Source organism: Gnatocerus cornutus, unplaced genomic scaffold (genome assembly GCF_029298725.1).
Source record: "Gnatocerus cornutus isolate USDA-ARS CGAHR unplaced genomic scaffold, icGnaCorn1.1 ctg00000023.1, whole genome shotgun sequence".
NCBI lineage: Eukaryota > Metazoa > Arthropoda > Insecta > Coleoptera > Tenebrionidae > Gnatocerus > Gnatocerus cornutus.
This window is the reverse complement of record NW_028275375.1, coordinates 4,497,304-4,516,012: the sequence shown is the minus strand read 5'-3', so window position 1 is coordinate 4,516,012 and position 18,709 is coordinate 4,497,304. Positions and strand designations below refer to the sequence as shown.

The 18,709-nt window shown below is 30.5% G+C and overlaps 1 protein-coding gene across 2 annotated transcripts in view; it reads left to right on the top strand.

Moving 5' to 3' along the window:
• Positions 1-8,765: 8,765 nt before the first annotated feature.
• Positions 8,766-18,709, top strand: part of LOC148166487 (paired box protein Pax-6-like) — a 70,367-nt gene continuing 60,423 nt past the window's right edge. For both annotated transcript variants that reach the window (XM_088048700.1, XM_088048699.1), the window contains exons 1-2: positions 8,766-9,051; positions 17,968-18,080. In XM_088048700.1, coding sequence (XP_087904826.1) covers positions 18,068-18,080 — 13 coding nt within the window. In that variant the 5' untranslated portion in view covers positions 8,766-9,051; positions 17,968-18,067. The remainder of the gene's footprint in view (positions 9,052-17,967; positions 18,081-18,709) is intronic.

Sequence of the window (18,709 nt, the reverse complement as noted above, 5' to 3'; positions counted from 1 at the left end):
ATTTTAGTCATTTCTAATTTGGGAATAAAGCAAAAATTTTCAAATTCTTTCAGTAAAGCTCATAAATTTCGTAATTTTTAAGTCATAATATTAAAATTTGGGGACAGTACTACTATAAGCTCTCTTACTAACTGTGCAAAAATTCAAAAAGATAGAACAAGAAGAAGCGATTTTACAATTTTTGGAAATGAAGCAAAAATTTTCAAAATCTTCTACTGCAGCTTGTAAATTTGTTAATTTTTGAGTCAAAATATTGAAATTTGGACACCATTAGTACTACTATTAGCTCAGTTAGTAACTGCGCAAAAATTCAAAAATGTATAACAAGAAGACGCAATTTTAGAAATTTTTAATTTGGCCACAAATGACAATTTTTCAAAATCGTGTTTTAGCGCCCGTAATTCTATTAATTATAAAGTTAGAACAATTTAATTTAGAGTCGGTACTACTTTCGGCTCACTTATTTACTGTGCAAAATCCTAAATTTTTTTAACTTCAAGGAGCGATTTTAAAAATTTTTAATTTGGGAATGAAGCAAAAATTTTTAAAATCTTCCAGTAAAGCCCATAAATTTTGTAATTTTAAAGTTATCATATTAAACTTTGACGACAGTACTACCTTCAAGGCACTCAATGACTTTGTAAAAATCCAAAATTTTAGGACCTGAAGGACCGATTTTAGAAATTTTTATTTAGGAATGAAGCAAAAATTTTCGAATTCTTTCAGTAAAGGTCATAAATTTCGTAATTTTTAAGTCATAATATTAAAATTTGGGGACAGTACTACTATTAGCTCTCTTACTAACAGTGCAAAAATTCAAAAAGATAGAACAAGAAGAAGCGATTTTAAAAATTTTGGAAATGAAGCAAAAATTTTCAAAATCTTCTACTGCAGCTTGTAAATTTGTTAATTTTTGAGTCATAATATTGAAATTTGGACACTATTAGTACTACTATTAGCTCACTTAGTAACTGCGCAAAAATTCAGAAATGTATAACAAGAAGAGGCAATTTTAAAAATTTTTAATTTGGGCACAAATGACAATTTTTCAAAATCGTCTTTTAGCGCCTGTAACTCTATTAATTATAAAGTTAGAGCAATTAAATTTAGAGTCGGTACAACCTTCGGCTCATTTATTTACTGTGGAAAATCCCAAAATTTTAGAACCTGAAGGGGTGATTTTGGAAATTTTTAATTAAGAACTAAAAATTTTCACAAACTTTCTGGTAAAGCTCATAAATTTGTTAATTTTTAAGTAATAATAGTGAAATTTTTACCTTTAACTCACTTATTAATTGTGCAAAAATTCAAAAATGTAGAACAAGAAGAAGCGAAGAGAAGTAATAAGACTCGTCTTACTTTTCTCGGCGGTCAAAGGAGCAAGACACGATAAAACGTTGTATGGCATAAACTTTACCACTTATTCCATAAATAACAATTCCCTGGCGGTGCTGATTCGGTCCCGACATCAAAGCAAAAAATCTATTTATAAAATTATCCGCTTAAGAAAGCTGATAGAACGTGAAGTATCTGAAATCGACAAAACGAAGCAGGTGAAGTCCAAAGAGCCCGTGATTCGATTAGGTGTTCATTTATTTGGGTGCGCTCCATTTGGTGGCCAGTGATCCTCTCTCCACTCAACAAACCATTGACGATGTTCACATCCTCTTCCCGGTGTATTTACCTTATTTACTCAGTTACCAGCGTGTTTACTCTACGGAAAAAACCCAATTGTATCAATAACAGACTTACACACTCCATTGAAGAAGGCGTTAAATCACAATGAGAGTTTTATTAACATCTTAGCTCCGGCGGCACTTTTCCAATTAGGAAAAACGACGAATGTTGTATTATAACATGCCACACGTGTTATTTAGGCGTGGTTTCTGTTAGTTCCGCCTCTTGACAGGATAGATTAAGGGTAACTCCTCCCATCTGCAGATTGGAGTGCGCCTTCACATGTTGTTCGCAGCCGACTCGACACCTATTACGTTGGATTTATGATAGTTAGTGGAAAAGTCACAGTCGGGAACAATTATGTGATTTGCATAAGTACATTGTTAAATGATGGAGGTCGTAACGGATGGAATGGAATTGATACCACACTTAGATTCGACCCTATGATTATGTTTATGTTTATTAGGGATAACGGAGACCCATTTTCGAGTGAGGTGCATAATGTCCAATAGGGTGTGAATGCAATAAATAATTTACAGGGCGATGCACATTTTGTTTGCAAAAGACCCTATTATGAATATTACGCTCTCACACTAAAATAATCGCACTTTTTTTGCAGGTTGGTAGTACTGTCATGTCTTTGTCACAACGTCGCAACGTCTGCTAAATTTTATGTTGGTAGCACTGACTTTTATTAAAAAAAAAACAATTGCGCTATCAAAACGAATTTTCTGCATTCTGAGATTTTTACATGTTGGTAGCACTGTTTTCAAAGTTTGACGTGTAAAAATAGTGACATTTTTCTTATTTTTTAACCTCCAATTGTCACCACGATGCAACGCCTACTTAAAGTGCTTTTAAAAAATGCAAACTACGCCAATAAATCGATTTTTTTTCGCGTTGGTAGTACTGATTTCAGACGTTTTGGCGTGTCAAAACTTAATTTGTAACCTCCAATTCTCATCACGAATTTTTTTTAAATGTCAAATTTAAATTTTTTTGCGCTATAGGAATTTTTTACATGTTGGTATTACTGTTTTTAATGTTTTGACGTGTCCAATTGGTGACATATGTCACAATTTGTAATCTCTATGACGCAGCGGCCACTTGAATTTTTTAAAGAATTTTTTTACACTTTTTATTATCGATTTTTTTTTTCACTTGTTGGTAGCACTGTTTTTTAACATTTGACATTTCAAAACGATGACGTCTTTCACGGATTTTAACCTGCAATTGTCAACACCACGCAACGCCAACTTTAAGTTATTTTAAAAAACAAAACTACGCTAACAAATTGGATTGACTTTCTACATTTTAGATTTTTTTTTACGTGTTGGTTGCACTGTTTTTTAACTTTTGACGTTTTGAAATGGTAACATCTTTCTCAATTTGTAATCTTCAATTTGTCAACGCTTACTTGGATTTTTTAAAGAATATTAATAAAATCCAATTTTTAAACTTTTTGCATTCTAGATTTTTTTTTACATGTACCACTTTCTATCGTTTGATATTTGAAAACGGTGTCATATTTATCAGTTTTTAACCCGCAATTGTCACCATTATGCAACGCTTACGTAAATTATTTTAAAAGAACAAATCTCTACTAGCAAATCCGATTGATTTTTTAAATTTTAAGATTTTTGTTACATGTTGGTAGCACTGTTTTTGAATATTTGACATTTCGAAACGCTGACATCGTCTTCAGTTTTTAACCTGCAATTGTCACCACGATGCAGCGCCTACTTTAGGATTTTTTAAAAAAGCAAACCTCTGTTAGCACAATTAATTTTTGATTTTCAACATTTTAGATTTTTTTTACGTAGTGGTAGCACTGTTTTGAAACATTTAACAGTGAAAATTGTGACATATTATTCAATCTTTAACCTGCAAATGTCACCACAAGGCAACGCCTACTTTAGGATCATTTAAAAGAAGATAACTGTGCTACCAAAGTGGATTTTTAACTTTCTAAATTTTAGATTTTCTTTAATCGTTGGTAGGACTGTTTTCTAACGTTTCAAATTACAAAACGTTGACAACTTTCTCATTTTTAACCTGCAATTTTCACCACGATGCAGCGCCTACTTATATCATTTTATAAGAGCATAACTATGCTAGCACATTCGATTTTTGTTTTCAAAATTTTAGAAATTTTTTACGTAGTGGTAACACTGTTTTGAAACATTTGATATTTAAAATTGTGACAAATTTTTTAGTCTTCAACCTGCAATTGTCACCACGATTCGGCGCCTACTTTAAGTCATTTTAAAAGGAGATAACTGTGCAGCAAAGATTTTTGAGTTTCTACATTTGTTTTTTTTTGCATGTTGGTAACACTGTCTTCTAACGTTTGACATTAGAAAATGGTGACACTTTCGTCAAATTTTAACCTGCAATATAAAAATGCTAAGAAATTTGATAAACAGTATAGATTTTACAATTTTGTAGGTGTTGGTAGTACTGTTTTCTAACATTTGACGTTTTAAAACGGTGATATCGTTCTCAATTTTTAACCTGCAATTGTCACCACCATTCAACACCTACTTAGATTATTTTGGGATTTTCGTTACGTGTTGGAAGCACTGTTTTCTCACGTTTGACATTTCAAAACGTTGACATTTTCAACCGTTGTCACCACGATGCAGCGCCCACTTTAAGTCTATTTAAAAAACAATAATTTTGTTGGCTTTGATTTTTGACTTTCTATATTGTAGGAATTTTGTAAGGGTTGGTAACACTGTTTGAGACCACAATGCAACGCCTACTTGTTTTTTTAAGGATATAATGAATCTGAAAAACTAGAACTTCTCAGTTACCGACAGAAAATCTCTAAATCCGAGAACTACGAAATCTTATCAATTTTAGGAAATTTTGAAATTTTATAAAATAGAAATTTGAGTTCTCAAAGATTTTCGAAATTTTTGGATTCTAAGAACTTTGAAAAAGTGAACAAAATGATCCTCAAAATTATAAAAAAGTTTGAAATGTCAAGAGCGTTTTATGCGATTCAATTATTTATCTAGTTGGCTGTAGAACTGGGGACGTATGTCCTGATATCCATCATTTCCTAACACGTGTCAACTATTTGACGTTTTTTCGTCAAGTTCAGACACACGTTCAGCCAACTAGATAACTAAATGTCATAGATACAGACAATTGAAATTTAGGTAAAAAACGAGCTTTTATTTTAGAGTAAGAAACCCGTCAACTAAAAATCGTATGAATCTTTTTCCGCTAAAACTGTTCGCTCGGTTTTGATTCCACTTTTGTCTAAGCTCACCACTGCATCCACTCGAACACGTGAAATTTCCCAACGCAGCTTTGCAGCTAAGTCTTTGAAGAGATACGTTTATGACCCAGATTTAAAATCGAAACAAATTGGGATTAAGGCTCACGGTGATTTGAGCAGCACCCCCAAAAAGCAGTGAATCATAGTCCCGTGCATGTGTCTGCAGATACGGCGACGTCCCCGTAATGTGTGCGCTGAGCGTCAACTGGGGAGCGACGCATTGGACTGGACGTAACAGCTGATGTCACTCTTTCCCCTAAATTCAGCGCCAGAATTTTCATTAAAATTATTTGTGCTCTTGCAGGGAATGTGATAATTTCATAAAATATGTATTCTGTTTCCTTATCTCTGTTATATTAATGCTTGGGAAGGGTTACCGACGTCGACGAACCAATTTTCATCTTATCGCGATCTGACAGATCTACAGAGTGATCTCTTTAAAACACTTTTTTTAGACAATTTTTTTGCAGTTCTTTCGCTGGAAATTTGTAGGTGAGACTGTATGTGCAATCATTCCGCATGTCTTACCCTATTTCCGATATGATTAGACCGCCCAAACCCGCACCGAATCGTAACAAATCCCTCGTTCGACGTTAACTCTGAGAAAACTCACGCCGCTTACCAAATGCCATTCCATCCTTTGAATAGACAATGCTGTTTGAATAAGCATGCAGCAAACCGACTATTAAGCATTTTAGGATATTAGTGTCTAGTTGGCATTGACGATTTTTACGTGTTGGCAGCCTTGTCTGTCAAGTTTGACGACTGAGATCTGTCACGAGACGCGGATTTAACCTCAATTTTTTTCCTAGAACGGTTAAGTTGGTACAACGTCAATCAATTGTCAACTGTCAAAGTATTTAATCAACTGGTAGTTTTGCTAGGCAGTTGAAAAACAGTGCTTTAAGGAGTCCATTAATGCACCTGAAACTGAAAAACAATGCTAAAACGAAATTATTTACAACATAAACACTGCAAACGTTACAAAACAGTACTACCAACTTGTAAAAAATTTCGTGTTTTTTTTGTTTTTTTCAAATGTTCTAAGAACTTAAAACTAATAAAAACCCTAAAGTTACTGTTGCTTGTGATCTTAACGGGACAGTTGGCAAAAGTGGTAACAAAATAGTCAGTTGACGTTCCTAATGTCAAAATTTACTCCAATTTACCGAAAATCTAAGGAAACTTGATTTTTATGTTTTGAGAATGAATATTACTTATAGAGGTGGTCCACGATTCGACATTTTTTTTTTAAACTACAAATGATAGATATTTGAAATTTAGGCAACAAAAGTAAGCGGATAAGAAAAATCGATTGGAAATATTCACACATTTATGACACTTTCGGTTATACCGGAACTTGCATATTTTAAACGGAACACTCTGTATATTATTACATTTTTGAATTCTACTTTCCAATCGAAGGTCGCTTAGTAAATTTTTACCCAAATTGTACCAATTTCAAATATTTTGAATAAAAAAAATTATTTTGCACAACAAACATGTTTTTTTTTATAATTTTTATAAACATGTGAGTAAAAAAAGTATAATTTTGTTTCTAATATAAGTAAACTGTGATGTATTTAAAATCGCCAATTAACTGGAAAATAATATACAGGGTGTTATATGTCGCAGTTAAATCCTACTTCTGCCCAAAATATTTTATTTTTATTTTTAGAAATTGTTTAAGCATGCTTTGGAAAAATGACAATACATGCCAGTCAATGATAAATTTAATTTTACGTCGATCTATGATGAAAAATACGGAGTGTTCAATTAGAAAAAAATGTTATTTTACTTTAAAGTTGCCGGAAATTAACTGCCTACAAATCACACTCTGTATATAATTTTTTAGTTATAATGGCGGTTTTAAAAAAATCATAGCATACTTATCTTGGAACCAAAATTTCAGTTGCCGTGCATGTTAACAAAAATAATAAATATTTTTTTTATTGAGCGCCACCACAATTTTTAATTTTTAACTTTTTAGGAATTTTTTTACGAGCTGGTAGAACTGTTTTGCAACGTTTGACATTACAAAACGGTGACATTCTTCTCATTTTTTAACCTCCAATTGTCACGACGATGCAGCGCCTACTTTAAGTCTCTTTAAAAAAAAACATAACTATGCTAGTAAATTTGATTTTTAGGTTTCTCCATTTTAGATTTTTTTTAACGTGTTGGTAGCACTGGTTTTTAGGGTTTGACATGTCAAAACTGTAACATATTTTTCAATTTTTGACCTGCAATTGTCACTATTATGCAGCGCCCACTTTAGGTCTTTTAAAAAAAATTTGCTAGTAAATTTGACTTTTGATTTTCTCTATTTTAGACTTTTTTTTGTGTTAGTAGCACTGTTTTTTAAGGTATGACATTTTAAAACTGTAACATATTTCTCAATTTTTGTCTTGCAATTGTCACTATGTTACAGCACCTATTTTAGGTCTATTTAAAAGAAAATAATTTTGCTAGCCAATTGGATTTTTGACTTTCTACATTTTCAGATTTTTTTATAGTTGGTAAGACTGTTTTCTGACGTTTGGCATTTCATAACGGTGATTTTTTCCTCCAATTTTAACCATCAATTATTTTCAAAGATACTTCACCATAATGCAGCGCCCACTTGTTTTACTTTTTTTGTTAAAAAATCAAGATGTCTTTGAAATGGTACAATTTAGACAAAACAAATTATACAAGTGACCCTTAATTTGTCTGTTGAATTCATAAATGCAATAATATATGGGGTGTTCCATTGAAAATAAGCACATTGACAACTACTTCCGGTATAACCGGAAGTGGCACACAAATGTGAATATTTTCGTTCGATTCGTCTTATCCGCTTACATTTCTTCTGAAAATTTCAATTTTTCCTTATTTGTGGTTTTTGAAAATATTGAATAAGCTCATTATGAACCTCCCTGTACAAAAAATCGACTATCGAATTTTTGACTTTCCGGCCCGAAATTTAAAATGGCCATTGCTCAGTTATTTGTTGACGTACCGAAACTTTGAGGCCAGATTTGGATTTAGCGTAAAATTCTGCGTAAAATGAGTCTAAACACCGCAATTTTGCTTCACAAATAAACTTGATATTGACCGAAACAAGTTTTCCGGAGATTTTTTTTATGTGATATTCAAGGGACTTTTTCAGAGCGAAAACAACGCTTAATGCCTTTGAGTTACACACCAATCAAAAGAGCAGCTGGAGATCTATCATCTGGCCAAATTTCAGATCGGTAGGTCAAATAATTTACAAGAGGCGGTCAGAAAACAAAAAATTCAAACTAATTAATAATGAAACTAAGAATATAAAAAAAGTACTCGCAATTGAAATCGTCCTTGAAACTTTAATAAAAAACAGAATTCACGTGTTTACTGCGTGCGGAGCAGTCCCACCATCGGCAACTTGATCTTTTTTAATTACATCGACTTGTCAGCTTTTCCCCGTAAGCAAACACCTCCATCCCCATTTTTACCTGCCACAAAAATGTCCAACACGCAACTTAAATACCTATAAATAAACCGGAGCTATCAGATTACCCGCTCAGAAATGGCGCTCCCCCTCGCCGACGCCAGCTCCCTCAAGCGAGACCTCAACTTACCACCGAAAGCTCTAAACCAGTGGCGTCCTCCCAGCGGAGAAAAGCCATCACGCGCGAATGAGCAATTTCATTCGTGCGATCGATGATTTAGTCACAGCCTACCGATGTTGTTATTGGAGGTAGATGTAAGCTCTGCGTTGTGATTGGGCGGTTATGCGAGAGCTTTGACAGTTGTACACACCTAGATAGGTGTAGAGCTTTAGGCATATGATAGATTTGAAGTATCAGTTGTTCTCGTGCTGTATACACAGTAGAGTTGTTGCTTGACCGGTTGGAATTGAACGTGTCTTTAACAAGCCATTGACTCCAAACAGTTCTAATCAAGTATTTGGGAATTGTTTAATTGTCTTTAAATAATTTCGATTACACTTTTACGATTAAATTCTGTGATTTTTTTTACGCGGGTGCTTTGTTTCGCGAGTCGTGTGACTTTTTTAATGGTGCTCTAAAAGTTTTTGCCGACTTTGGCCAAGACGCTTTAATGTAAGTTCACATTTTTATTTCACCCACCTGTAAGTTTCTACAGATATTTTATTTTTAAACTCTGAATTATTTATTTTTACCAAAAAGAATTTAAGCATTTTATACCGTTTTTCCCTTTGTTTTAAACTCTAAATTTAATTTTTGTTCTTTTGTCTTCAATATTATAATGTATGTTTTTTTACATAGAATTACTGTTTTTTATTAAATATTTTTTTATATCTAAATTTCGTTTTCTTTTAGGACGCGCTTCTTTTGTTTTGAGTGTTTAAAGAGACAATTGACAGTTTTATTTCGCCGTCGGAAAAATTACGCACAAGCAAAAGTCCAGAAAACGAATTTAATTTTTAACTGAAACTGAAAGCTTTATTATAATTATTGGAATTTTCACCTATATTTTCCTAATTTTTATTATAATTATTAAATTATTTTTTTTGTTAATTTCAATTTTAAAATTCAAAGTTTATCTAAATGATCGAAACTGAGCACACTAAATACAACTTTTGGCAAATAAATAATTTTGCTTTAAATTCTGTAATCGCGCTTAAAATCGTTTGTTTCGTTTTCAAAATTAAAATCTCTTCGTCACGTCGATTATCGAAGTAGAGGCTTTGAAATTTGAAATGTGTTGGCAGCTCTGCCAAGTTTGACTTCTTTTCGGAATCATGTTAACAGCGACTTGTAATGATTAACCTCAAAGTGTAACAAAGGCAGGTAAAGTTACCAATACTGAAATTTAAAGCTCACTTTTCCGTCAGTTTTATTCCCTAAAACTGCAGTTTTTTGTTTAACTATTTTAATAGCGTTTGGGGAAGCTAATTAATTGTACAGCAAAAAACGCAATTTTTAGATACATGTGATCAATTTTAGGACAAATCAAAAAGTTTCAACGTTTTGTTTGGAAGCTTGTAATTTGTGTAAATTTCACGCTAGAGCAATAAATTTTGCTGACGTTACTAATTTTGATCAGTTATTAATTGTGTCAAATTAATTAATTATAGACCAAAAGAGATAATTTTTACGTCGTTTGAAATTTTTGATTGAACCAAAAAGTTTCAACGTTTTATTTGGATGTCTGTAATTTGGATAATTTTGACGATTTGGCAAAGAAGTTTGGTGACGTAATTAATTTAGATCAGTTTATTACTTGTACTAAATTATGTAATTAATTAAAGGGCTAAACATATAATTTTTGAAGAATTTTTATTTATGAACGGACCAAAAAGTTTTAATGTTTTATTGAGATGAGTGTAATTTGAATAAGTTTTACGATATGGCAATAAAATTTGGTGACGGTACTAATTTTTATCAGCTTATTAATTGTGCCTAATTAATTAATCATAGATGAAAAGAGACAATTTTTAGACATTTTTTAATTTTAGAACGAACTACAAAATTTTAACGTTTTATTTGAACGTCTGTAATTTTGCTAATTTTTTCGATACGGCACTGAAATTTGGTGACATCAGTAATTTTAATCAGATTATTAATTGTACCAATTTAATTAGTTATAGAGCGAAACAGACAATTTTCACATAATTTTTAATTTTGAATGGACCAAAAAATTTCATCGTTTTATTTGGATGCATGTAATTCGGGTAATTTTTACGATATGGCAATAAAATTTAGTGACATTACAAATTTTATCAACTTATTAATTGTGCCTAATTAATTAATCATAGATGAAAAGAGACAATTTTTAGACATTTTTTAATTTTAGAACGAACTACAAAATTTTAACGTTTTATTTGAACGTCTGTAATTTTGCTAATTTTTTCGATACGGCACTGAAATTTGGTGACATCAGTAATTTTAATCAGATTATTAATTGTACCAATTTAATTAGTTATAGAGCGAAACAGACAATTTTTACATAATTTTTAATTTTGAATGGACCAAAAAGTTTCAACGTTTTATTTGGATGCATGTAATTCGGCTAATTTTTACGATATGGCAATGAAATTTGGTGACATTACAAATTTTATCAACTTATTAATTGTGCCTAATTAATTAATCATAGATGAAAAGAGACAATTTTTAGACATTTTTTAATTTTAGAACGAACTACAAAATTTTAACGTTTTATTTGAACGTCTGTAATTTTGCTAATTTTTTCGATACGGCACTGAAATTTGGTGACATCAGTAATTTTAATCAGATTATTAATTGTACCAATTTAATTAGTTATAGAGCGAAACAGACAATTTTTACATAATTTTTAATTTTGAATGGACCAAAATGTTTCAACGTTTTATTTGGATGCATGTAATTCGGGTAATTTTTACGATATGGCAATGAAATTTGGTGACATTACAAATTTTATCAACTTATTAATTGTGCTTAATTAATTAATCATAGATGAAAAGAGACAATTTTTGACATTTTTTAATTTTAGAACGAACTACAAAATTTTAACGTTTTATTTGAACGTCTGTAATTTTGCTAATTTTTTCGATACGGCACTGAAATTTGGTGACATCAGTAATTTTAATCAGATTATTAATTGTACCAATTTAATTAGTTATAGAGCGAAACAGACAATTTTTACATAATTTTTAATTTTGAATGGACCAAAATGTTTCAACGTTTTATTTGGATGCATGTAATTCGGGTAATTTTTACGATATGGCAATGAAATTTGGCGACATTACAAATTTTATCAACTTATTAATTGTGCCTAATTAATTAATCATAGATGAAAAGAGACAATTTTTAGACATTTTTTAATTTTAGAACGAACTACAAAATTTTAACGTTTTATTTGAACGTCTGTAATTTTGTTAATTTTTACGATACGGCACTGAAATTTGGTGACGTTAGAAATTTTAATCAGATTATTAATTCTGCCAAATTAATTAGTTATAGAGCAAAACAGACAATTTTTACTTAATTTTTAATTTTGAATGGACCAAACAGTTTCAACGTTTTATTTGGTAGCTAGTAATTCGGAAAATTTTCAATGAAATGCAATGAAATTTGATGACGTTTCTAATTTTTATCAGCTTGTTAATTGTATTTAATTAAATATTTATTGATCAAAAGAGACAATTTTTAGACAGTTTTCCATTTTAGAACGAACTAAAAAGTTTCAACGTTTTATTCGAATATCTGTAGTTTTGCTCATTTTTACGATACGGCACTGAAATTTGGTGACGTTAATAATTTTGATCAGTTCATTAATTGCGCCAAATTAATTATTTATAGAACAAAACAGACAATTTTTATATAATTTTTAGTTATTATTTGGATGTCTGTAATCTGGGTAATTTTAACGCCGTGGTTATGAAATTTGGTGGACTAAATTTAATCTGTTTATTAATTGTGCTAAATGAATAACATAATTATAGAGTAAAGCAGACAAACAACAAAACAAATTCCGTGATAATAAATTATTCGTATTCAAAATATTCTATTTCGTTCGGCTTGGTAAATTTTCCTCTCATCTTTCTGTTTACAGAATTTCCATATTTTAAATGATATAAAGATCAATTTGTAAGTCATTTCGAGACGTCAATTTGAAAATGGGTTGGTAGCCCTGGAGAGCCATTTCTAAATCATGTCGCCAACATTTCAAAATTTAAATTTCACTTTTCCACCAAATTTGCAATATCAAGCGAAAAAAGCTCTCCGGTAAATTTTGCATGTCAAAATCGGTGTCACAATGATAAATTACTTGAGATAAATATAAAACATTGTAACATTGGCAACGATAAAACCAGTGTGTAATTTTCCCCAACACGCATAAAATTATCCGGGAAAAAAGCGTGAAATTCTTCGAAGCAATGGACGAATCCGATTGTTAAAAAATCCCCGGAAGCCCGGACTTAATTTCATTAACTTTATCAATAACAGAGTCGGCAATGAAACTAAGAGGCAGTTAAACTCCCCCTGTTCCCGAGATTCCAGTGTATAGCGACGGAAGCGCGTTCATACTGTCACATTCAATACAAAAGCGTCTCGACGTCGATCGACGCTCGTCCACATTTACCGGAACCAGAAACTCTCCCTCTCGAGGTGTTTATTATATCGGGTACTAAATGACATCAACCACTCTAATACACCCACTACCTCCAGTTAGACTCCAGGGGTATTATACTCGCACCCTTTGCAATTAAATGTGCCTGATACTTGGAAATATCAACTCAAAATGTTTTCGAAAAGTGGTAATTTAATCACAATTAGGATTTAAGTAGTTGGTAACGTGAGAGGAGCGCGGGTTCTTTATTAACGATTATTAGGTTAGAGAAGGTTTATTTACCTTTGGAATTACAAAGGGAAAGAAACCCTCTGGATACCAGATTAACTAATACAGTTATATTAGGAACTGTTACAACGCGATATTTGAAATTTCATTTAAGACTTAATCAAAACTTTACCACCGTTTCATGTGAGGTGCATTCATTACAAGTTTCGAACTCTTCATTTGCTGTAACGAGCTGATGCCGGATATTATTGCAATCTATTTTCTGGAACATTTTATTAAAGGATCTCTATTATTTCCCAGCTCTAAACTCCGGTAAACAAACATTTTTGAAACGAAATCTCCATTTCAAAGTTATTGAAAGAAAATCAGAAAAGTTGGACTTTATATTCAAGTGGCGGGCGGTTTTAGTGGTGTTTTTCGGGTTTTTTCTTTGTTTGTGGAAAGCAACAACACAGAAAGTGCTCTCTTGCCGCAAAATAAACGGCTGCGAATTTCAAATGGTTTGGTGCGCTTGATAAACGGGCGAAGCCATCAACGGATTTCAAATTTCAGATCTCTTATTCGGTGGTCTTTATTGTCTCAGTACCTTTGTTTTTAGCCTTTCTAAACATTTTCTTTTTGCTCGTAGTGAAATAATTAAGAAATGCAAAAATTATGAATTTTCCAATTTACCGAAATTACCAGCATCTACATAAAATGTTATTACTTTTAGGTTCGTTTTAAAATTGAAAACGATCTAAATATTGTTTTTTTTGGTCTATCATTAATTAATTTGGCAAAATTAATAAAAGAATTAAATTGCAATGTCGGATCCTTTAAATTAACGACATTACAGGCATCCAAATAACACATTGAAATTTTTGCTTTGTTCCAAAATTAAAATTTTTTAAAAAATGATTTGTTTTGGTCTACAATTAATTAATTTTGCACAATTGTTAAACACGTTAAAATTAGTAAATTAAGAAAGTTTCATGGCCATATAGTAAAAATTATCAAAATTACAGACATTCAAATAAAACATCGAAACTGTTTGCTTCGCTACGAAATTTTAAAAAATCTAAAAATTGTCTGTTTTGCTGGATAATTAATTAATTTAGCACAAATATTAAACAGAGCAAAATTAGTAACCTCACCAAATTTTATTGCAATATAGTGAAAATTACTGAAATTACAGGCATTCAAGTAAGACGTTGAAACTTTTAGCTTTGTTGCAAAAATAAAAAAATCTAAAAATTGTGTGTTTTGATCTATAATTAATTAATTTCACACAGTTATTAAACAGGTCTAAATTAGTAAATTGAAAAAGTTTCATTGCCATATAGGAAAAATTATCAAAATTACAGACATCCAAATAAAACATCGAAACTGTTTGCTTCGCTTCAAAACTTAAAAAAATCTAAAAATTGTCTGTTCTGCTGGATAATTAATTAACTTACTTCAAATATTAAACAGGGCAAAATTAGTAACCTCTCCAAATTTCATTGCAATATAGTGAAAATTACTGAAATTACAGGCATTCAAGTAAGACATTGAAACTTTTAGCTTTGTTGCAAAATTAAAAAAATCTAAAAATTGTGTGTTTTGATCTATAATTAATTAATTTTACACAGTTATTAAACAGATCTAAATTAGTAAATTGAGAAAGTTTGATTGCCATATAGTAAAAATTATCAAAATTACAGGCATCCAAATAAAACATCGAAACTGTTTGCTTCGCTACAAAACTTAAAAAAATCTAAAAATTGTCTGTTCTGCTGGATAATTAATTAAGTTACTTCAAATATTAAACAGGGCAAAATTAGTAACCTCTCCAAATTTCATTGCAATATAGTGAAAATTACTGAAATTACAGGCATTCAAGTAAGACATTGAAACTTTTAGCTTTGTTTCAAAATTAAAAAAATGTAAAAATTGTGTGTTTTGCTCTATAATTAATTAATTTCACACAGTTATTAAACAGGTCTAAATTAGTAAATTGAAAAAGTTTCATTGCCATATAGGAAAAATTATCAAAATTACAGACATCCAAATAAAACATCCAAACTGTTTGCTTCGCTACAAAACTTAAAAAAAATCTAAAAATTGTCTGTTTTGCTGGATAATTAATTAATTTACTACAAATATTAAACAGGGCAAAATTAGTAACCTCTCCGAATTTCATTGCAATATAGTAAAAATTACTGAAATTACAAGCATTCAAGTAAGACATTGAAACTTTTAGCTTTGTTGCAAAATTAAAAAAAATCTAAAATCTTGTGTGTTTTGATCTATAATTAATTAATTTTACACAGTAATTAAACAGATCTAAATTAGTAAATTGAGAAAGTTTCATTGCCATAGAGGAAAAAGTATCAAAATTACAGACATCCAAATAAAACATCGAAACTGTTTGCTTCGTTACAAAATTTAAAAAAGTCTAAAAATTGACTGTTTTGCTGGATAATTAATTAATTTAGCACAAATATTAAACAGAGCAAAATTAGTAACCTCACCAAATTTTATTGCAATATAGTGAAAATTACTGAAATTACAGGCATTCAAGTAAGACGTTGAAACTTTTAGCTTTGTTGCAAAATTAAAAAAATCTAAAAATTGTGTGTTTTGCTCTATAATTAATTAATTTCACACAGTTATTAAACAGGTCTAAATTAGTAAATTGAAAAAGTTTCATTGCCATATAGGAAAAATTATCAAAATTACAGACATCCAAATAAAACATCGAAACTGTTTGCTTCGCTTCAAAACTTAAAAAAAATCTAAAAATTGTCTGTTCTGCTGGATAATTAATCAACTTACTTCAAATATTAAACAGGGCAAAATTAGTAACCTCTCCAAATTTCATTGCAATATAGTGAAAATTACTGAAATTACAGGCATTCAAGTAAGACATTGAAACTTTTAGCTTTGTTGCAAAATTAAAAAAATCTAAAAATTGTGTGTTTTGATCTATAATTAATTAAATTTACACAGTTATTAAACAGATCTAAATTAGTAAATTGAGAAAGTTTGATTGCCATATAGTAAAAATTATCAAAATTACAGGCATCCAAATAAAACATCGAATCTGTTTGCTTCGCTACAAAATTTAAAAAAATTTAAAAATTGTCTGTTTTGATGGATAATTAATTAATTTACTACAAATAATAAACAGGGCAAAATTAGTAACCTCTCTAAATTTTATTGCTGAAATTACAGGCATTCAAGTAAGACATTGAAACTTTTAGCTTTGTTTCAAAATTAAAAAAAATCTAAAAATTGTGTGTTTTGATCTATAATTAATTAATATCACACAGTTATTAAACAGATCTAAATTAGTAAATTGAGAAAGTTTCATTGCCATATAGTAAAAATTATCAAAATTACAGGCATCCAAATAAAACATCGAAACTGTTTGCTTCGCTACAAAACTTAAAAAAATTTAAAAATTGTCTGTTTTGCTGAATAATTAATTAATTTACCACAAATATTAAACAGGGCAAAATTAGTAACCTCAAAAAAATTTTATTGCAATATAGTGAAAATTACTGGAATTACAGACATTCAAGTAAGACATTGAAACTTTTAGCTTTGTTTTAGAATTAATAAAATCTAAAAATTGTCTGTTTTGCTCTATAATTAATTAATTTTACACAATTATTAAACTGGCCAAAATTAGCATTTTCACCAAATTTCATTGCCATATCTTTAAAATTACTCATATTACAGGCATCTAAATAAAACCATGAAAAAAGCTTTGTTCCAAAATTCAGAAAATTCTAAAAATTGTTTGTTTTGCTTTATAATTATTTTACACAATTATTAAACTGGTCAAAATTAGTATCTTCACCAAATTTCATTGTCATATCTTTAAAATTACTCAAATTACAGGCATCTAAATAAAAGCTTGCAAACTTTTGCTTCGTTCCTAAATCTAAAAAATCTAAAAATTGTCTCTTTTACTCGATAATTAATTAATTAACAGTTATTAAGCTGGTCAAAATTAATATTTTCACCAAATATCTTTGTCAAATCCTTTAAATTGTTCAAATTACAGGCATTCAAATAAAATCTTGAAAATTTTTACTTCGTTCCAAAATTAAGAAAATTCTAAAAATTGTCTGTTTTGCTTTATAATTAAATAATTTCACACAATTATTAAACTGGTAAAAATTAGTATCTTTACCAAATTTCATTGCGATATCCTTCAAAATACCCAATTTACAGGCATCTAAATAAAACATTGAATGTTTTTGCTTCGTTCCAAAACAAACAAAAATTCTAAAAACTGCCATTTTTGCTATATAATTAATTAATTTGGCACAATTTTCTCACATCGTAAAAATTACTCCTATTACAGGAATCTAAATGAATCGATAAAACTTTCTGGCATGACTAAAAGTGATAATTTTTAAAAATTGTTTTTTTAGTTGTAATACTAATTAATTTAGCGTAATCAATAAAGAGATTAAAATTAATGACGACACCAAATTTCATCACCACATCGTTAAAATTACCGAAATTACGACCATCAAAATAAAGCGTTGAAACTACAAGAATGTCGCTTTAATTTTGTAATTTGGCACAATTAATAAACAAGCCAAACGTAGTAAAATTACATTTCAATGAAGCCAAATTTCGAAATTGATTTTTCGCTATTTCCCCAAAACCGCCCCCAATCCACCGCCACCGGCAACCAGTTTTTCGAAGACATTTCATCACTCTCCAATTTGTTTCAGCGTGTTGTGTTTTGTGCAGTGACACAACATCATCATTCTCCCGGCACAGCAGCTGGGGGCGGTGGCACCATGGCCATCCGCAATCACATCCGTGGACGATATGGCACACAAAGGTAAAGGTAAAACCACCGGTCAATCCACGTTAAAAAATTCTTTCGATGTGAATTTTCTTCAAAATGGTAGCTTCTAGCATGAATAAATCCCGCCAAGAAAAGGATCAATTCTTGAAATTGCAGAGTCCATCAGAGTCTTTTGTGAAGACGTTAGTTATTTGATGTCGTAAGTGATTTTGTGCGAGGGTGACCGCCGCTTTCGCCCTGAATTGTCCGAGTGTCGCGTCCGGTACTTAAGAATATTTACGGGCTAAAAAAACATGAAAGATATTTGTAATAGAATTGTGGCGCTCGGTAAATAATTGCGTTTCGAAGTGAGCAGAGCTTCGAATAAATAACAAAGAAAATGTGTTGCTGAAGATAACGTTAAAATGCATGAATCGCAGTGGCTTTGTTTTTAGTTTCTCGAAATTCTCTTTTTTGCTCCGTAGTGAAATAATTCAGAAAATCAAAAATAATAAATTTTACAAATTACTAAAATTGAAAACGACCTAAAAATTTTCTCTTTAGGTCTATAATTAATTTGGCACAATTAATAAACTGATCAAAATTAGTAATTCCACAAAATTTCATTGCCAAATCTTTTAAATTCCCGAAATTACAGACATCAAAATAACACATTGAAATTT